Raw genomic sequence first — 22,095 nt, 5'->3', positions numbered from 1 at the left:
CACACATTGTTTGAATATACCACATTATATTTGTCCATTCATTCATTAATTGACATTTGGTTTTTTTCTAATTTTTGGTATTGTGAATTGTGTTGCTATGAACATTGGAATGTGTGTGTGTGTGTGTGTGTGTGTGTGTGCATGTGTGTGGTCGATCAATAGATTAATCCTAGAATTGAAAATCAATACTATGGTCTCATAAATCATGACTAAGTAAAACTGTCCAGGGCATTGGCCATACTCCCTTTTAGTTATATTTCCTTTTGGCATATAAATATGGCTTTTCCACTGCTTTTTCAACTAAATTCTCAACTGTGCCCTAAATTATCTATTTTTGGTAATCATTTTTGTTCTCTTTATTGAGCTGGAGCTATCTCTTATATTCAGAAGTTTTTCCTCAAATGTCTCAAAAATATTGGTTGTCTAGTCATTTAATAATTGGATACCACTGGTGGGATTTGTGTGTGTGAAAAATGTCTATCAACTGTTGGGCTTGGCTTTAGAGTAGTCAGGGGGGAAGCTGATGTCATGCTGAAGTATATCTAAGCAACAGAATCAAGGTGATTTTCTAAGGAAATTTACAACTTTTTTAGAGAAAAAAAAGGTCCTCACATTTTGCCCGCTAATGGACTCACATCTCTGTGGAATATAGTGTGTGTGTAGAGGGGAATGGGAGGCAACATAGATTCTTCCGTATAAACTTTCAATGAGTCTTTTCAGTGAATGCTTATGTCTTCAGCTTTCCTCTGCCTCCTATACTTCATCATTACTTGGATTTCCATAGCTCCAGACTTTTCAGGTTTCCATAGGACAAACTGCCTCCCTTTTCAGCTGTCTCCCATCCCAGTGTTCATGTGCTCCTGCCTTTCAGCTTTCTCTGCCAGACTTTATAAGTTGCCATATTCTATTTCCTCTGTCATCCAGAAGTTTCCATGATATTGATAGCCCATTGATACCTTGTCACTAGTTCTCATTGTTGCCATGATATTATACATTTAACAAATTTTATTACTATCATTTGGGGAGGGAGAGGAGATAGACATCTGTTATCTTCGACTAGGAATCTTCCACCTGCCTTTATATGCTGATGTGGCAAAGGAACAAACCCAGGAAAAAAATCTCTGTTAATGATATACTGTGACAGGTTTAGCTTACATTTCTTCACCTGTTTGAAAATTAATAGTTTAATTGAAAGGACAAATATACTTTGACTGTATTTCTGATAGAATACAAATGAAAGGACAGGGGCCTCTGAGAGTCTGGAAGAGAGAGGCCAGGTAATTAATGAAGAAAAAAGTCATTATCCAGTGAATGGAAAATACCTGAGAAGACAATAGGTTAGGTACAGAATGGGAGAAGAAGTTTTCACTTATTATTTATAGTATGTCAGATATAGAGATACACAGAGGGTGCCTGTAGGAAGTTTAGCTTTTAATACGTTAACAATTTTTAAATCGTTTTAAGTATTTTTCCCTCAACATACATTAATTTCAAAGAATTAATTATCTTTAGGAGACATTATTTTTTTTAATTTTATTTATTTATTTATTTATTTATTTATTTATTTATTTCCACTGTACAGCATGGAGACCAAGTTACACATACATGTATACATAATTTTTCCTCCCATTGTTGTGATGTGATGTATCTAGACACAGTTCTCAGTGCTACACAGCAGGATCTCATTCCAAGAGCAATAGTTTGGATCCGTTAACCACAACCTCCCAATTTCTCTCACTCCCTTCCCCGTCCCCCTTGAGAACCACAAGTCTATTCCCCAAGTCTATGATTTCCTTTTCCGTGAGAAGGTTCATTTCTGCTATATCTTAGATTCCAGATATAAGTGATATCATATGGCATTTATCTTTCTCTTTCTTAATTACTTCACTCAGTATGAGAGTCTCTAGTTCCATCCATGTTGCTGCAAATGGCATCATGTCATTCTTTTTTATGGCTGAGTAGTATCCCATTGTGTATATATACCACATCTTCCTAATCCAATCATCTGTCAATGGACATTTGGGTTGTTTCCATGTCTTGGCTATTGTGAATAGAGCTGCAATGAACATGCAGGTGCGTGTGATTTTTTAAGGAAGGATTTGTCCGGATAAATGCCCAAGAGTGGGACTGCTGGGTCATATGGTAGCCCTCTTTATGGATTTCTAAGGTATCTCCAAACTGTTCTCCATAGTGGCTGTACCAGTTTACATTCCCACCAACACTGCAGGAGGGTTCCCTTTTCTCCACAGCCCCTCCAGCACTTGTTATTTGTGGACTTGTTGATGAGGGCCATTCTGACTGGTGGGAGGTGGTATCTCATGGTAGTTTTGATTTGCATTTCTCTAATAAGCAGTGATTTGGAACTTTTTCTTCAAGTGTTTGGTGGCCATCTGTATATCTTCCTTGGAGAAATGTCTCTTCAGGCCGTTTGCCCATGTTTCCACTGGGTTGTTGGCTTTTTTGTTGTTGTATTGTATAAGTTTCTTGCATATTCCAGAGATTAAGCCCTTGTCAGTTGCATCATTGGAAACTATTTTCTCCAATTCTGAAAGTTGTCTTTTTGTTTTCATTTCCTTTGCTGTGCAAAAGCTTGTCAGTTTGATTGGGTCTTATTGGTTTATTTTTGTTTTTATTTCTGTTGCTTTGGGAGCCTTACCTGAGAAAACATTTGTAAGGTTGACGTCAGAGAATGTTTTGCCTATGTTCCCTTCCAGGGGTTTTATGGTGTCTTGTCTTATATTTAAGGCTTTCAGCCATTTGAGTTTATTTTTGTGCACGGTGTGAGGGTGTGTTCTAGTTTCATTGATTTGCCTGCAGCTGTCCAGGTTTCCCAGCAATGCTTGCTGAATAGACTTTCTTTTTCCCATTTTATGTTCTTGCCTCCTTTGTCAAAGATTAGTTGACCACAGGGGTCAGGGTTTCTTTCTGGGTTCTCTATTCTGTTCCATTGGTCTGTCTGTCTGTTTTGGTACCAGTAGCACCACTGTCTTGATGACTGTGGCTTTGCAATATTTCCTGAAGTCTGGGAGAGTTATGCCTCCTGCTTGGATTTTGTTCCTCAGGATGGCTTTGGCAATTCTGGATCTTTTGTGGTTCCATACACGGTTTTGGATTGCTTGTTCCAGTTCTGTGAAAAATGTCCTGGATAATTTGTTGGGGATTGCACTGAATCTGGAGATTGCTTTGGGCAGTATGGCCATTTTTACAATATTGATTTTTCCAACCCAGGAGCATGGAGTATCTTTCCATTTCTTTACATCTTCTTTAATTTCCTTGATTCATGTTTTATAGTTCTCAGCATATAAGTCTTTCACCTCCTTGGTCAAGTGTGTACCCAGGTATTTGATTCTTGGGGTGCACTTTTAAAAGGTATTGTATTTTTGTATTCCTTTTCTAATATTTCCTTGTTAGTATACAGAAATCAAAAACTGCTTTCCGAATGTTAATCTGATATCCTGCTACTTTGCTGAATTGGTTGAACAGTTCAAGCATTTGTTGGGCTCAGTCCTTAGGGTTTTCTATGATAGGTTCATGTCATCTGCATACAGTGACAGTTTTACCTCTTCTCTCCCCATTTGGATGCCTTTTATTTCTTTTGTTTGTCGATGGCTGTAGCTAGGACTTCCCGTACTATGTTGAATGGCAGCGGTGAGAGCGGGCATCCCTGCCTTGCTCCAGATTTTAGTGGGAAGGCTCTCATCTTTTCTCCATTGAGTGTTGTACTTGCTCTGGGTTTGTCATAAGTGGCTTTGATTATGCTAAGGCATGTTCCCTCTATATCCCCTTTGGTAAGAGTTTTGATCATGAATGGATGTTGGACTTTGCCAAATGCTTTTTCTGCATCTGTTGAGGTGATCATGTGGATTTTGACTTTTCTTCTGTGAATGTGGTGTATGACGTTGATTGATTTGCGTATGTTGAACCATCCTTTTGCAGCTGGGATGAATCCCACGTGGTCGTGGTGTATGATCTTTTTGATATGTTGTTGGATTTGGTTGGCTAAAATGTTGTTGAGAATTTTTGCCTCTATATTCATCAAAGATATTCGCTGATAGTTTCCTTTTTTGGTGGTGTCTTTGTCTGGTTTGGAATTGGGGTGATGGCGGCGTCATAGAATGTCTTTGAAGGAGTGTTCCTTCTTCTTCAACCTTTTTTTATTTTTTATTTTTAATTATTTATTATTTTTTTCCCACTGTACAGCAAGGGGGTCAGGTTGTCCTTACATGTATACATTACAATTACATTTTCCCCCCAGTCTTTCTTATGTTGCAACATGAGTATCTAGACAACGTTCTCAATGCTACTAAGCAGGATCTGCTTGTAAATCTATTCTAAGTTGTGTCTGATAAGCCCAAACTCCCAATCCCTTCCACTCCCTCCCCCTCCCATCAGGCAGCCACAAGCCTCTTCTCCAAGTCCATGATTTTCTTTTCTGAGGAGATGTTCATTTGTGCTGGATATTAGATGCCAGTTATAAGTGATATCATATGGTATTTGTCTTTGTCTTTCTGGCTCATTTCACTCAGGATGAGATTCTCTAGTTCCATCCATGTTGCTGCAAATGGCATCATGTCATTCTTTTTTATGGCTGAGTAGTATTCCATTGTGTATATATACCACCTCTTCCTAATCCAATCCTCTGTTGATGGACATTTGGGTTGTTTCCATGTCCTGGCTATTGTGAATAGTGCTGCAATGAACATGCAGGTGCAGGTGTCTCTTTTAAGGAGAGTTTTGTCCGGATAAATGCCCAAGAGTGGGATTGTGGGGTCATATGGAAGTTCTATGTATAGATTTCTAAGGTATCTCCAAACTGTTCTCCGTAGTGGCTGTACCAGTTTACATTCCCACCAACAGTGCAGGAGGGTTCCCTTTTCTCCACACCCCCTCCAGCAATTGTTATTTGTGGATTTATTAATGATGGCCATTCTGACTGGTGTGAGGTGATATCTCATGGTAGTTTTGATTTGCATTTGTCTTATAACCAGCGATGTTGAACATTTCTTCATGTGTTTGCTGGCCATCTGTATATCTTCTTTGGAGAAATGTCTATTCAGGTCTTTTGCCCATTTTTCTATTGATTGATTGGCGTTTTTGCTGCTGGGTTGTATAAGTTGTTTATATATTCTAGAGATTAAGCCCTTGTCCGTTGCATCATTTGAAGCTATTTTCTCCCATTCTGTATGTTGTCTTTTTGTTTTCTTTTGGGTTTCCTTTGCTGTGCAAAAGCTTTTCAGTTTGATCAGGTCCCATGGGTTTATTTTTGCTCTAATTTCTATTGCTTTGGGAGACTGACCTGAGAAAATAGTCATGATGTTGATGTCAGAGAGTGTTTTGCCTATGTTCTCTTCTAGGAGTTTGATGGTGTCCTGTCGTATATTTAAGTCTTTCAGCCATTTGGAGTTTATTTTTGTGCATGGTGTGAAGGTGTGTTCTAGTTTCATTGCTTTGCATGCAGCTGCCCAGGTTATCCAGGAATGCTTGCTGAATAGACTGTCTTTTTCCCATTTTATGTTCTTGCCTCCCTTGTCAAAGATTAATTGACCATAGGTGTCAGGGTTTATTTCCAGGTTTCCTATTCTGTTCCATTGGTCTGTCTGTCTGTTTTGATACCAGTACCACACTGTTTTGATGACTGTGGCTTTGTAGTATTTCTTGAAGTCTGGGAGAGTGATGCCTCCTGCTTGGTTTTTGTTTCTCAGGATTGCTTTGGCGATTCTGGGTCTTTTGTGGTTCCATATAAATTTTTGGATGGTTTGTTCTAGTTCTGTGAAAAATGTCATGGGTAATTGGATAGGGATTGCATTGAATCTGGAGATTGCTTTGGGTAGTATGGCCATTTTTACAATATTGATTTTCCCAATCCAGGAACATGGACTATCTTTCCATTTCTTTACATCTTCTTTGATTTCTTTGATTAAAGTTTTATAGTTCTCAGCATATAGGTCCTTTACCTCCTTGGTCAGGTATATTCCGAGGTATTTGATTTTGTGAGGTGCAATTTTAAAAGGTATTATATTTTTGTATTCCTTTTCTAATATTTCATTGCTGATATACAGAAATGCAACTGACTTCTGAATGTTAATCTTTTATCCTGCTACTTTGCTGAATTTATTAATCAGTTCAAGTAGTTTTGGTGTTGAGTCCTTAGGGTTTTCTATGTATAGTATCATGTCATCCGCATACAGTGACAGTTTGATCTCTTCTCTTCCTATACGGATGCCTTTTATTTCTTTTGTTTGCCTAATTGCTGTGGCTAGGACTTCCAAAACTCTGTTGAAGAGCAGTGGTGAGAGTGGGCATCCCTGTCTTGTTCCAGATTGGAGTGAGAAGGCTTTCAGTTTTTCCCCATTGAGTATTATATTTGCTGTGGGTTTCTCATAAATGGCTTTGATTATATTCAGGAATATTCCCTCTATACCCACTTTGGTGAGGGTCTTAATCATGAATGCATGTTGGACTTTGTCAAATGCTTTTTCTGCATCTATTGAGATGATCATATGATTTTTGATTTTTTTTTGTTAATGTGGTGTATGATGCTGATTGATTTCTGTATGTTGAACCATCCTTGTGAACCTGGGATGAACCCAACCTGGTCACGGTGTATAATTTTTTTGATATGTTGTTGGATTCGGTTGGCTAAGATTTTGTTGAGAATTTTTGCATCTATATTCATCAATGATACTGGGCGATAGTTTTCCTTTTTGGTGGTATCTCTGTCTGGTTTTGGAATGAGGGTGATGGTGGCATCATAGAATGTCTTTGGGAGTATTCCTTCTTCTTCCACCTTTTGAAAGAGTTTAAGGAGGATGGGCACCAGTTCCTCTTTATATGTTTGATAAAATTCACCTGTGAAGCCATCTGGTCCTGGACTTTTATTTGTAGGGAGTGATTTTATGACCTCTTCAATTTCATTTCTAGTGATTGGTCTGTTCAGTTGGTCTGTTTCTTCTAGATTCAGTTTTGGCAGGCTGTAAGATTCTAGAAAATTGTCCATTTCTTCCAGATTGTCAAACTTGTTGCCATATAGTTGTTCATAGTATTCTCTTATGGTTTTTTTGTATTTCTGCTGTATCCGTTGTGATTTCTCCTTTTTCATTTCTAATTGTGTTTATTTGGGTTCTTTCTCTCCTCTTTTTAGTGAGTCTGGCCAGGGGTTTGTCGATTTTGTTTACCTTTTCAAAGAACCAGCTCTTGGTTTTATTAATGTTCTGTATTGTTTTTGAGTCTCTATTTTATTGATTTCTTCTTTGATCTTTATAATTTCCTTCCTTCTGCTGACTTTAGGCCTTTTTTGTTCTTCTTTTTCTAATTCATTTAGGTGGAGGGTTAAGTTGCCCATTTGGGATCTTTCTTCTTTTTTGAGAAAGGCCTGTATTGGTATAAATTTCCCTCTGAGCCCTGCTTTCGCAGCATCCCATAGATTTTGAGCGGTTGTGTCTTCATTATCATTTGTTTCAAGGTAGTTTTTAATTTCCTTCTTGATTTCCTCATTGATCCATTGGTTTTTTAGTAGCATGTTGTTTAGTCTCCATGCAGTAGGTTTTTTCTCTTTCCTTTTCCCATGGTTGATTTCTAATTTCATGGCATTGTGGTCAGAGAAGATACTTGAGATAATGTCTATGCTCCTAAATTTATTGAGGTTAGCTTTGTGTCCCAATATGTGGTTGATTCTTGAGAATGTTCCATGAGCATTTGAGAAGAATGTGTATTCTGCTTTTTTTGGATGTAGTGTCCTGAAGATATCAATGAAGTCTAACTTTTCTATTGTTTCCTTTAGGATCTCTGTTGCTTTATTGGTTTTCTGTCTAGAGGATCTGTCCATTGATGTGAGGGGGGTATTAAGGTCTCCTACTATGGTTGTATTCTCATCAATATCTCCCTTTATGTCTGTTAATATTTGTTGTATGTAGTATCTGGGTGCTCCTGTATTTGGGGCATAATATGTTGACAATAGTAACATCCTCTCCTTGGATGGATCCCTTAATCATTAAGTAGTGTCCTTCTTTGTCTTTCTTTATATCTTTTGTTTTAAAGTCTATTTTGTCTGATATGAGCATTGGGACTCCTGCTTTTCTGTCATGTCTATTGGCGTGAAATATTTTTCCCCACCCTTTCACTTTCAATCTATATGTATCTTTTGTCCTAAGGTGAGTTTCTTGTAGGCAGCATATTGAAGGTTTTTGCCTTTTTATCCACTCAGCCACTCTGTGTCTTTTGATTGGGGCATTCAGTCCATTGACATTTAAGGTGATAATTGATAGATGATTATTTATTGCCATTTGAACCTCGTGTTTCCAGTTGATTCTATGGTTCTCCATTCTTCCTTTCTTTTTTTTTCTTTTTTGGTTGGATGGCCTCCTGTTATTATCTGCTTGAGTGTATTTTTTTTTTCATTTTTTTCAAATGCAATATTTGGTTTTGGCTTGTGGTTGCCCTGTTTTTTAAGTATGCTAACCCCTTCCCATAATTGTGTGTTTTAGCCTGATGGTCCTGTAAGTTCAAACACTTCATTACTATATTAAAATTAAGAAGAGAAACATACGAACAAACAAAAAGGGTTATTTACTTCCTAACATCCCTTGCCCACATTTTATGGTTTTGATGACTCTTTTTTATTTTTTTCTTTTTAATTTTATTTTGTTTGAGGCCTGTTCATGATTAAATCTGTATGCTGGCTTATTTGAGTGACTGCTCTCTGATTGCGGTTTCCTCAGTCCTAGTTATTCCTCTTCTTCTTTTTTTTTCTTTTCTTTTTTCTTCCCTTTCCTTCCTTTCTTTTTGGTTTAGAGAAGCCCTTTCAATATTTCCTTTAACCTGGGTTTTGTGTTGCAGTATTCTTTAAGTTTTTGTTTGTTGGAAAAAATTTTTATTTCCCCTTCTATTTTAAATGATATTCTTGCTGGATAGAGTATTCTAGGTTGCATATTTTTTCCTTTGAGCACTTTAAATATCTCTTGCCATTCCTTCCTGGCCTGTAGTGTTACTGTAGAGGAAGTCAGCTGATATTCTTATGGGGGTTCCCGTGTAGGTAACATTCTGTTTTTCTCTTGCTGCCTTTAGGATCCCTCTCTTTATCACTAACTTTTGCCATTTTTATTATGATGTGTCTTGCTGTGGGTCTATTTGGGTTCAGTTTGTTTGGGGCCCTCTGTGCTTCTTGTATCTTGAACCCAGCATCCTTTAGATTTGGGAAGTTTCCAGTGATAATTTCCTCAAATATATTTTCCATCCCCTTATCTTTTTCTACTCCTTCTGGAATTCCTATTATGCATAGATGGCCCGCTTTATATTATCCCATAGGTCTCTTATATTGCTTTCCAGTTTTTTGATTCGGTTTTCTGTCTGTTGACCGGATTGAGTGATTTCCATTATTCTATCTTCCATATCACTGATTCGTTCTTCTGCATTATTCATTCTGGTTTTTACTGCCCTTAGTTCCGTTTTTATCTCTGCAAATGAATGTTCTAGTTTTTCTTGGCTCCTCCTTATATTTTCTAGTTCCTTTCTGAGGGTATCTGCATTACTGTTCATATCTTCTCTTAATTCCTTCAGTAGTTTCACTATTTCTCTTTTGAACTCCAGGTCTATCAGACTGCAGAGATCGGTTTCATTGTTGACTGTTTTAGGTGAGTTCTCCTGTTGGTTTGACAGGGGGTGGTTTCTCAGCTTCTTCATCTTGCTTGTTGTTTTCTTTCTCCTGAGGGAGTTGTACTCTCCGTTATCAGGCAGTGTTTGCCTTGTCACTGCTGTGGAATATTTCCCGAGGGCTGGCGTTGTTGGTCAATCTTTTTTGAGGCAGTGTGGCTTTTCTGGAGTGTTGATGGGGCTAACAGTGTTTCTTTGAAGCAAAGGAGGGCTTCCTGAGGGCAGACAGGACTGGGAGGTCCACACCACTATGGTAGCAGATTTCACTTGGTCATGAAGATCTTGCTCTGGTGTTTTTAGGCTGTGGGGTTCTTGCAGGGGGTTGCTGGTGTTGGGCAACTGTTCCTCAGGAGTGCAGCATCCCCTGGGGGCTGGAGCAGCTATCTGGGTCACTGAGAACCTAAGAAGCTCTTCCCTAGGGCACCCCAACTCAGAAGGATGGCCTGAGAATGTAGGCAGATCTTTTCACAGTCTGGCCAAGCTTGTTGCAGCTTTTCTGGGCTGTAGGGGGTCCTGCCTGGAGCTGGCAGTCCTATACAGCTGATCCACTAGGGCACCCCCTGGGGGCTAGGGCGGGTAGCAGGGCCATTGGAAACTGAAAAGGCTCTTCCCCTGGGCAGCCCGACTCAGAAAAACCATCCGGGAATTAGGCAGATCTATTCGCTGCCTGGCTAGGCTTGTTCTAGCTTTTCTGGGCTGCAGGCCTTTTCTCGGGGGCTGGTGGTGTTTGGTGCTACTCTGCGGAAGTGTAGCCCCTCCAAAGGGCAAGCAGGCCTGTGCAGGGACAGCCCCTGAGGTGGTAGGCTTCAGGCAATTGTTGAGGCCAGCCCTCCTGGATGGCAGGCAGCCCCAGGTTCCACGAGAGCGCAGGGGGTAGTGGGGGTGGGGGGAGGGGATGCACTTGGAAGCACAGCTTTCAGCTAGCTAGCGGGCCTGTAAGCTTGCTGTGGCGTGGGGGGTATTCTATGGGGACCCACCCCTTCTTCTCTCCCCTCCCCAGCACGAGCACAGACCAGGCTTTTTTCCCAGGTTCCCTCTGATGCGGCTTTCCACTTCCCCGCCCCTAGAGTATTGCTCCCTTCCTCTGCGACAGCTTTGTTTTCTAGTCCCCCAGGCAGTCTCTGCCCCGTCAAATGGTTTCTAGACCTCCCAAGCAGTTTCCGCTCTGCCCCACCCCCCCAGCCCAGGGACTATCCTCTGGAGCCTAGGTCTCAGTGCCCGGCCCCCACCCAGGCATCCCCAGGCCCTTTCTCGGCAAGCAACCCTCGGAGGTGAGGTCTTGGTGCCCAGCCCCCACCCAGGTGTCCCCCGACCCTTTTTCGGTGACCAACCTTCTGAGGCAAGGTCTCGGTGCCCAGCCCCCAGCCAGGCGTCCCCCGGCCCTTTCCCAGGGACTAACCTCTGGAGCCGAGGACTCGGTGCCCAGCCCCCAACCAGGCGTCTCAATTTTTGGTGACTGTGCCCATAGTTCAGATGGTCCCTTCGGTTCTTGATTGGCTTTTCCGTACTCCAACTTACTGCTACACTCTTCTCTGCATCTGGAGATTCCTCCGGTTCGTTTGATCTTTCCCCCATGTAGGTGACTTTCCAGGGTGCGGGATCCCTTTCTCCTCCGCAGTTCCCTTTCGGGAGCGCCCGTCCCGCTCGGATTCACCTTCTCTCACTCTCCTCTTTTCTCCCGTTCTGCCCCGTAATGTCACGAACTTCTTGCCGTTGTTGGAGTTTAGGTTCTTCTGCCAGCGATTGGTTGCTGTTCTGTGCGAGTCATTTATTCTGTAGATGTGCTTTTTTTTGTTGTGTTTGTGGGAGAGGGCGAGCATGTCCCTCTACGCCTCCACCATCTTGTCCCGGGAATTTCTTCTTCAACCTTTTGAAAAAGTTTAAGGAGGATGGGCACCAGATCCTCTATGTATGCTTGGTAGACTTCGCCTGTGAAGCCATCTGGTCCTGGACTTTTATTTGTAGGGGGTGTTTTTATGACCTATTCAATTGCATTTCTAGTGATTGGTCTGTTCAGTTGGTCTGTTTCTTCTTGATTCTGTTTTGGCAGGCTGTAAGTCTCTAGAAAGCTGTCCATTTCTTCTAGGTTGCCAAATTTGTTAGCATGTAAATTGTTCATAGTATTTTCTCATGGTTTTTTGTATTTCTGCAGTATCCGTTTGTGACTTCTCCTTTTTCGTTTCTTATTTTGTATATTTGGGTTTTTTCTCTCCTCTTCTTGGTGAGTCTAGCCAGAGGTTTGTCAATTTTGTTTACCTTTTCAAAGAACAAGCTCTTGGTTTTATTGATTTTCTCTAGTGGTTTTTGAATCTCTATTTTATTGATTTCCTCTTTGATCTTTATGACTTCCTACCTTCTGCTGACTTGAGGTTTTTCTTGTTCTTCTTTTTCTAATTCATTTAGGTGGTGGGTTAAGTTGTCGACTCGAGATTTTTTTGTCTATTTTGAGGAAGGCCTGTGTTGCTATCAACTTCCCTCTGAGCACTGCTTTTGTGGCATCCCATAGATTTTGAGTGGTTGTGTCTTCATTACCATTTGCCTCGAGGTATTTTTTAATTTCCTTCTTGGTTTCCTCATTGACCCATTGCTTTTTTTTAGTAGCATGTTGTTTAGTCTCCATATAGTGTGTTTTCTCTCATTTCTTTTCCTGTGGTTGATTTCTAGCTTCATACCACTGTGGTCAGAGAAGATACTTGAAATAATTTCTATTCTCCTAAATTTGTTGAGGTTAGCTTTGTGCCCCACTATGTGATCAATTCTTGAGAATGTTGCATGTGCACTTCAGAGGAATGTGCATTCTGATTTTTTTTGGATATGTGTCCTGAAGATGCTAAGACATTATTTAAAGAGAAAATAACTTAGTAAATTTTTAGACTTGCATGACTGTGATAAGATATTTGAGGCTAATTCTTAGTTTCCTGCCTTCTAAATAATGTCAGTGTGCTTCCACCTGGTGGTATTTGGCAAACACTGCAGATCAGAGTAATAAGTTATCCACTTGGTTTCTCAAACAAGCCTCAGTTATACCTTAGGAAATCTCAACAATTTATGAAAGCCTCCTGCTGCATGCATAAATTTACATATATTTTCTTTTCCGTTTGTGGGGTGGGTTGTGTGCAAGGGAGAATGAATTTTATGGTTTTAATTTAATGAGTGATAGATGATGAACCCCCCAAATATCTTAATCACTACCTGAGTGGAATTGACTGGAAGTTATACATATATATATATATATATATAGATAGATAGAAAAATAGGATATATATAACACATACATAGTATATATATAGTATATACATATATACTAAGTATATAAATTAATAGTTATGTATATTGAAATGCAAAGAGAAGCATATGAATAGTCACCATCAAATACTTTCTGATTGCATAAACCATGTTAGGAACTATGCAGAAAACAGATGGAGTGATGCATTACACTTAATCTCAAGCCTCACTTTCAAAGTTTTCTGTGTCCATTTGAATATACAGCCCAAACCATCTCAGAAATAGAAAGAAACTGCCTTCCGGGGCCAAAGAACCAGAATATTTAAACAAGATGCTCAGTCTTTATTGGAACACTGAGATAGGGAGTCAGGATGATGCAAAGAACATCATGGGCTATATTTCCCCATTAAGTGAGTTTTATTATATTATAAAGCTGATTTTAAATAAAATAATAAAAATTCTGCTATGTTATAAGGCCGATCTAGGATTTTTGTCTCCTTAAGTCTAGAGACCATACAAGTAATAGAAATGGATACATAAAGGTAATGTCACAAATGCATATTACTAATCCACCAAAATTCTGAATTCCTGAACTGATTTAAGCAACCAGTTTCACAATTAGGAGCGTATTTTTGAAAAATCACAGTGAAGGATGAGTTGTGAAGCAAAGACTGAAAACACAGTATCCATAGGAGATAAAAGTGTTCAGAGATAGTCTGAGCCTTATTAAAAGATGGGAAATGATATCATTCAAAATACATAAAACCTCAGCTATAATTGGCAGTTATGAGACACCCATTTGTTCTCCATCTGAATGACAACAGTTAAAAAGTCTGATAATATCCAGGTGTTTGTGAAGGCCTGGGGAAATGGGCACCTTAATATTTACAGGAATGCAAACTGAAGGACAACTCTGTGTTACTAAAGTCTAAATTCTTCATACTTTTTTGTCTATTATTTTCTTAGCATTTCTGAGTATATAGTCTCATGCTTACAGAAAAAAATGACACTTTTTGTATTGCTTGAAATAAAAGAACCCTAAATATACCTCAATATTCATTCAACTAAAAAATAGTTAAGTGCTTTCTTTTTGGTTTCCTTTGCTGTGCAAAAGCTTGTCAGTTTGATTAGGTCCCATGGGTTTATTTTTGCTCTAATTTCTATTGCTTTGGGAGACTGACCTGAGAAAATAGTCATGATGTTGATGTCAGAGAGTGTTTTGCCTATGTTCTCTTCTAGGAGTTTGATGGTGTCCTGTCGTATATTTAAGTCTTTCAGCCATTTGGAGTTTATTTTTGTGCATGGTGTGAGGGTGTGTTCTAGTTTCATTGCTTTGCATGCAGCTGCCCAGGTTATCCAGGAATGCTTGCTGAATAGACTGTCTTTTTCCCATTTTATGTTCTTGCCTCCCTTGTCAAAGATTAATTGACCATAGGTGTCAGGGTTTATTTCCAGGTTTCCTATTCTGTTCCATTGGTCTGTCTGTCTGTTTTGATACCAGTACCACACTGTTTTGATGACTGTGGCTTTGTAGTATTTCTTGAAGTCTGGGAGAGTGATGCCTCCTGCTTGGTTTTTGTTTCTCAGGATTGCTTTGGCGATTCTGGGTCTTTTGTGGTTCCATATAAATTTTTGGATGGTTTGTTCTAGTTCTGTGAAAAATGTCATGGGTAATTGGATAGGGATTGCATTGAATCTGGAGATTGCTTTGGGTAGTATGGCCATTTTTACAATATTGATTTTCCCAATCCAGGAACATGGACTATCTTTCCATTTCTTTACATCTTCTTTGATTTCTTTGATTAAAGTTTTATAGTTCTCAGCATATAGGTCCTTTACCTCTTTGGTCAGGTGTATTCCGAGGTAAACTTTCAGAATGGGAGAAAATAGTTTCAAATGATGCAACGGACAAGGGCTTAATCTCTCGAATATATAAACAACTTATACAACCCAACAGCAAAAACGCCAATCAATCAATAGAAAAATGGGCAAAAGACCTGAATAGACATTTCTCCAAGGAAGATATACAGATGGCCAGCAAATGCATGAAAAAATGCTCAACATCGCTGGTTATAAGAGAAATGCAAATCAAAACTACCATGAGATACCACCTCCCATCAGTCAGAATGGCCCTCATCAACAAGTCCACAAATAACAAGTGCTGGAGGGGCTGTGGAGAAAAGGGAACCCTCCTGCACTGTTGGTGGGAATGTAAACTGGTACAGCCACTACGGAGAACAGTTTGGAGATACCTTAGAAATCTATACATAGAACTTCCATATGACCCAGCAGTCCCACTCTTGGGCATTTATCCGGACAAAACTCTCCTTAAAAGAGACACCTGCACCTGCATGTTCATTGCAGCACTATTCACAATAGCCAGGACATGGAAACAACCCAAATGTCCATCAACAGAGGATTGGATTCGGAAGAGGTGGTATATATACACAATGGAATACTACTCAGCCATAAAAAAGAATGACATGATGCCATTTGCAGCAACATGGATGGAACTAGAGAATCTCATCCTGAGTGAAATGAGCCAGAAAGACAAAGACAAATACCATATGATATCACTTATAACTGGCATCTAATATCCAGCACAAATGAACATCTCCTCAGAAAAGAAAATCATGGACTTGGAGAAGAGACTTGTGGCTGCCTGATGGGAGGGGGAGGGAGTGGGAGGGATCGGGTGCTTGGGCTTATCAGACACAACTTAGAATAGATTTACAAGCAGATCCTGCTGAGTATCATTGAGAACTTTGTCTAGATACTCATGTTGCAAGAGAAGAAAGGGTGGGGAAAACCTATAATTGTAATGTATACATGTAAGAATAACTTGATCTCCTTGCTGTACAGTGGGAAAATAAAAAAAATATATTAAAAAAATTAAAAACTATTTAATGACCACAAAAAAATAGTTAAGTGGATCATAATACATCAAAACTATAAGCTATAAGCTGTAGTAAAAGAATGAAGTAAATCTGTGAAAATATCTGTAGGATATCTCTGTTCAGTGAAAAAAGAAAATTGTAGACCTTATGTAAATTTGTAAATTTAGTAAAGAAAAACTAAGTAATAAACCTATGTATCTCTATTGTGCATGTATATTTGCATGTGTACAGAGCTGTTTGGCAGGACACCTCACACAGACATGGTTGGGGAGGAGGTTGGGGTGGAGAAGAAGTTGGTGTGGAGAGAAGGTGGGGTGGTGAGGATAGTAAAGAATTTTTCTATGTCTTTAGCATGTTTAAGATGAAATTCTCAAGAGTTACTTGTGTACATTTAAAATAAATAAATGGTTAAAATATTTTAAGAAAAATAGCAATAAGGAAAGCAAGAATGGAAGAATTTGTAAGTTTTTAAAAAAACATTGACTGTGATCCATAGAGGAAAATCCAGAGAGTCAGCAAAAGTCTAGTTTTGACATACTCACACTGTTTGTGTAAAGCATAAAGGGTCTTAATCGGTTGTTTGAGAAACTCTACTCTCACTGACATAAAGTCACTGGGATATTGACTCCTTTTCTAGTATCCCAACCCCGTAGCATAATAACACCAAGTAGGCATCTAACACTTTAAAGACCTAAGCCTCAGAAAGCAGCACTCTAGAAATGCAGTCTTCAGAAACAGGTGGCATGATAACTCTGTGACTTACATATCCCTTGACTTTCCTGGATGCAAAACTTAGCACTCTGCTGATGATAGTCACGACTCTGTCCTGCATGTACAGACTATCTTCATTCATCCACACAGCCATTTCCTGTAGAGAATGCAAAAACCATCATAGAACCATACCGTTTCCATTTCCACAAGTCCCCTTCTTCTGGTTTACACTTTCACTAAGTCAAGATTCCCCATGGTCTCCCATTGGTTTCAAATTTAACCTATATTTGTTTAAAAATATAACAATAGGCTGGTATGTTACTATCTAGTATAGTATATCACCTACCATAATAACTATACTGGGATTTTATTTTATTTTATTTTATTTTATTTTATTTTATTTTATCCAACTAGTATTTCCTAATAGCCACTATAACAGTCACTTTGCCAGGCATCATGAAAAGTTAACATGAGGCTGTGATGAGATTATCATCAGCCGTTTTTCCTCTTTTCAAAATATGTATTCTCTCTTATTTTTTTAAAGCAATCGTAAGATTTGCTTTTCATTTTTTAAAAAGAAACCAAATGTTATCTGATCCTGAAATGTCATTTTATCCCAGAATTTCCTCTGCAAATTCACCATCCAGATATTCTTTTGCATGTGAGTGAGAAAGTTCCTGCTAATTTTGACTTGTTGCTAAGTTTGGTCTATCTTGATGTACCTTCTACCTATTTGTTCTAAATCCTCAGATGCAGGAACATATTTATAACCTTGGGAAAGGAGGAAGACTGCATGCGCCTCATATATTAAACACTCTTTTTTTTTTTGGTCTTTTTAGGGCTGTACCTGCAGCATATGGAGATTCCCCGACTAGGGAAGCCTACACCACAGCCCAGCCACTCAGGATCTGAGCTGCGTCTGCAACCTACACAACTGTTCATGGAATGCTGGATCCTTAACCCACTGAGCAAGGCCAGAGATTGAACCCGCATCCTCATGGATAACAGTCGGGTTTCTTTACCACTGAGCCACAACGGAAATTCACTCTTAACAGACTTCTTAAGACAGACTGTTGGAGCCCTTACTATGTTGGCCAAATTGCTTCCCCTTCACTGGCTCCCATTGTGTAATACTGTTCTGAAGTTTATTTACTAGTGCAGAAGAGTCTGTAAATCTCAGGGGGAGGAAGGAAGTCAGGCTTTGCCTTTTCTAGGAGTGAGATTCAGCTCTTTTTGAGGATCAGGGGAATTTCTAGAAGTGGTAGTATAAGGACAAGGTGGTTAAGTAATAGAACCCCAATTTAGAGTAGCTCGTCTACTACTGTATTAGAGTAGTTCTTCTACTACTGTGTTAGAGTAGCTCCTCTACTACTGCGTTACAGTAGCTCTGCACACATTATTTCTCCTCTCTGCTTCCATTCCATTATCTGAAAACTGGGAGAAATAATTTTAACTTTCTCATATGGCTTTTTAAAAAAGTGATTTAAATAAAGCATGTATTAAGTATTCAGTTTAGTGTCTGACGTAGAATAATTGCTCAATAAGCAGCATAGGGTGGTTGAAAAGAGCACATCTGAAGAGATGGTTGCAATGATTGGATAGTAATAACTAAAGAGTGGTGTGGTTAAGTTTTTTAAAATTCATGGGAAACATTTGACTCAAATTGGCACAAATTAGTTCAGTATATTTTTTATCCTTCATATTTCTTCTTATCTTCATTGATACATTGTTTCTTAAGTGTATTATATGATTTACAAAACCTATGGATGCTCATGGTAGAGTAAGTCGATCTAGTTTCTGAGTATTTCCAGACAGCTGCTGCCTGATGCCCTAATGTTAATAATGCAAAAATGAAGACCATAATATGTCCAGATCAGTCTCTGTCTCTGGATGGGACATTAAAAACACAGTGAACTCTTGGATGTGAAAAGTGGGGTTATGGATGGTTGTTAAAACGTCTTCTGATATCCATGAAGATAGGATACTCACAGAGTTCCCTAGCCTTAGAGTTGTTAGGGAAGAACATAAATACAGACACTATCAAAATATGGTTCAACATTATGTGGACCTGAAAGTAGTTTAGGCCAATCATCCTATGCTCTGCTACCCTGTATTCTGTTCACTCTTACATTGCCACATAATGCTTGGCTTCATGAGTGTCCGTTGATTTTAGTCTCCCAAAAATTGAATTATTAAAATTATGTCTCTGTAGGAGTTCCCTTGTGGCACACCAGGTTAAGGATCCAGTGTTATCACTAGAACGGCTTGGGTTGTTGCTATGGCGCTGGTTTGATCATCTGGGAACTTCCACATGTTGCAAGTGCAGCCAGAAAAAAAAAAAAAATAAAGGAAAGCAGACTAATTCTTTTTAAAAAATTGCCTTTAATTCAAATAAAGGGATGTATTTCATTTGGGAGATAATGAAACATTCTGAAAAGTAAAGAAAAATTTTCAGCCACCAAATACTTGAAGATGTACGGGAAATGGTAAATAAAAGTAAAATATAGTATACTCCTTATAACAATAAAAACATGTTAATTTTTATCCCTTTACCTTTAAGATTTGCAGTTTGTAGAGGTCTTTAGACACTAAGATCAGAAGAGTGTCCTCAAATATGTTAAAAATATTTTGGTATAAATTCTGGAAAACAAGAAAGTTTTATAACCAGCCAGCCAGCCTTAGATAAAATTTTACCAATGCCTATAGTTTTGCATCTTGGAGTCCTGAATTCTCACAAACTGAAGGTAAGAAAGGAGAGAGGTAGCTATGGAGATGAAATCTCATTCAATATCATGTACCATGAATCTACCTTATGGGCAAGTGAACTCTGTATCTCTGCTAAGAAATAAAAATTGCAGATGTTGCTACTCTTACCATAGGATTCTTCTCCCTCCGTCTTTATTGGCCCCCATTTCCTTTTTTGCAACACTTGCCAGTAAACTTGCTCTTTTTGCTAAACAAATTAACTCAAATCTCTTCACAAATCTGTTCCTATAAATCCTACACAATCTATTAAATCCCATGGATTGTAGAATTCACAAGTCTAGGGATCTTGATTAGTGCTGGAACTTGCTATTTATCTGTTATACCTAAAAGAGTAAAAGAGAAAATAAAGATGACAACTTTTGGGCAGACATTCTGTGGGATCTCTGTGATGCATAATAGGTCTCATCATAATTAAAGGAAGTAAAGTCTTACATCGAGGTCTTCTTGGTCATCTTCGTTCTTTCCAATTTCTTTCACTTTGTCACGATTTGGTATAGCAAACAACATTTTAAAGGATGACTCTATTATTTTCAATTGGGATTCAAACTGCAATAAGGGATCTACAAAGCTGACAAGAAAAAGGTATACCTATTAAAATTGAGGAAAGAACAAATGTAACCTAGTTTTTTTTTTAATTAATGAGGCTGTACTAGAAAATGAAGCCAGACTTTTGGCTTTATATAGCATGTGGGATTTAAATATTATTATAAAAATGACAGTAGTGCTTTAAATATAAAGGATTTTTTTTTGTTAAAAATAGTTTGTAATCAGTTGTTTAGAATTCAGAATATATTTCTCCATAGACATAATAACATAGCCCATAAAGCCACCCTGAGGTTTAGGCAGTTGAAATATTTACTGCTTCATTTTTTCTATTTCTAGCATTTAATATTTCTGATATTGGGATACATATTCTAATTGATGGCAAAATAAACCTTCCCATCAGCAGCTAGAAAGATAAGTTGTGACATGCCTTTGTTAAGTGTGATCTGGATTTTTTTGAGGTGAAAATAATTATATATTTTTTAAAGATGGCAATGCAGTTGGTAAGATAGGAAATCTTGTGCTGAACTAAGAATCTTTTTCCTCTGCTGGACAAGAAGATCTAAATATCTAATATCCATTGTTTGAAATGGAATCTCTTGGAGTATATTAGATAATTTTCAAATCTTGGGAAGATTGGGTACATGGATTATCACACTCTAAACAGCTAGCTATCAAAAGTTTCCAATACTATTTCCAGTGGTAAATTTATAAGAATGTACGGCTTGTTTTAGGAAAGTGTAAAATTAATACTTTGATATTATAGAAAATAATGTCCTTTAATGTACTTTGAAATCACATTGCCAGTCCTAAAAACGCTAAAATGGTCCAGGTCATGAAAAGAAATTGGGAAAGTAGCATGATACTCTGATGCCATGCTGAAGTGCTGATGGACAAAGAATTTTTAAAATTGAAATTGTGAAGAAGGCTGAAGGTCAGATATTGGTGATACTAAAGAAGAATGTCCCATTCAAATCTATGGGTCAGCATGGGTAGTGATCAGGAGGAATACATTATTTTTCAAAAGAACAGTTATTAAATTACTAATGTGTTTTATAACCAGTGACATCTTAGAATTAGGTATTGTAGTGTAAATCCTTTCTTATATTGCATAATGTATGACCAGGTAGTATAGAAAGAAACTTGAGAAGAAAAAATAAGGATTCCTCACAAATTACTACGTTTTTCTCAATTTTTGAACTAAGTATTTGTTTCAAATATTGGAGTGAATTGAGAAGTAGGGATAAAATAAATGTATTAAATTTTTTGACATTTTTATTTCTTTCTATCATGAAGCAATAAATATTACCTAAGATCAGTAAGCAAAATTTTTACAAGTTTAATTTTAAGAATCACAATTGAGTAAGGAAAGGTAGATACCTCCTAACAAAATCATGGGAAAATTGCATTAAACATGATCAGAAATAAATCAAGAGGGCTGTATTAACATGATACAAGTTTAATTCAAATGACATAATATTGAGAGGCATATATAATTATTATAAAATAATAAAAGGCATAGTTATATGAAATGTCTCAAAGAACATAGAAACAAAAATGAAAGATTATTAAGAATAATTATTAAAAGGTACAAATTATTAAAGATATAAGGAGAAATAGAAAGAGCTATAGGAAAAGTATAAGCACTCAATTATTAGCATATTGTAGGTAAAAAAATTCTGCAAAATAAGAGATAGTCAATAAAGGAATAAATAAATTGTATTAAATGAGATAACAAGGATTATCTTTTTACATAATCATGGCATGCCGACAAATATTTATCATATATTGATCTATATAAAATTTCAAAATATAAAAAAATATATTTTATTCTCAATGAAAACTATTTTAAAAAGTTAGAAAGTTCAAAGTATTTAAAAATATCTGAATACCATCTAGAATTTTTTTCATCTAAAATAAGAGAAAAATTAAAAATAGCATATAACTTAAGATTTTAAAACGGCTGAAAGTATAACTAAAGAAATGAGGGACATAAGCTAATGAATATGTTATTTAAAAAAGAAAACAAGGAAATGATAAGTATAATGATCACTATGGCAAGTTTAAAGATTTAAAAGAGAAGAAAAAGAGGAAGCAGAAATATAATAATTAACAAAATGTAAATTAGTCAAAAAAAGAAATAAACTACTATATGGGCTTAATAGAAACAAATAAAATATATTTATATTATTAAATTATACAGGTATATATGCAAATACAGCATGTGTGAATCTTTTATTATTTTTTATTATTCACTCCACATGAGTGAATCTTTATGTACCAAATAATAAGTGGCTTATATGTG

At 37.6% G+C, this 22,095-nt stretch overlaps 1 protein-coding gene across 1 annotated transcript in view; it reads right to left on the bottom strand.

The window, feature by feature from the left end:
* Positions 1–22,095, bottom strand: part of MROH9 (maestro heat like repeat family member 9) — a 112,951-nt gene that overhangs the window by 83,180 nt on the left and 7,676 nt on the right. Inside the window, exons 4-6 of the mRNA XM_047754383.1 lie at positions 19,680–19,815; positions 19,035–19,121; positions 16,534–16,638 (exon numbers count right to left, since the gene is read on the bottom strand). Coding sequence (XP_047610339.1) covers positions 16,534–16,638; positions 19,035–19,121; positions 19,680–19,815 — 328 coding nt within the window. The remainder of the gene's footprint in view (positions 1–16,533; positions 16,639–19,034; positions 19,122–19,679; positions 19,816–22,095) is intronic.

The sequence above is a fragment of the Phacochoerus africanus genome, chromosome 11 (genome assembly GCF_016906955.1).
Source record: "Phacochoerus africanus isolate WHEZ1 chromosome 11, ROS_Pafr_v1, whole genome shotgun sequence".
Lineage (NCBI taxonomy): Eukaryota > Metazoa > Chordata > Mammalia > Artiodactyla > Suidae > Phacochoerus > Phacochoerus africanus.
This window is presented reverse-complemented; position numbering and strand designations above follow the sequence as displayed.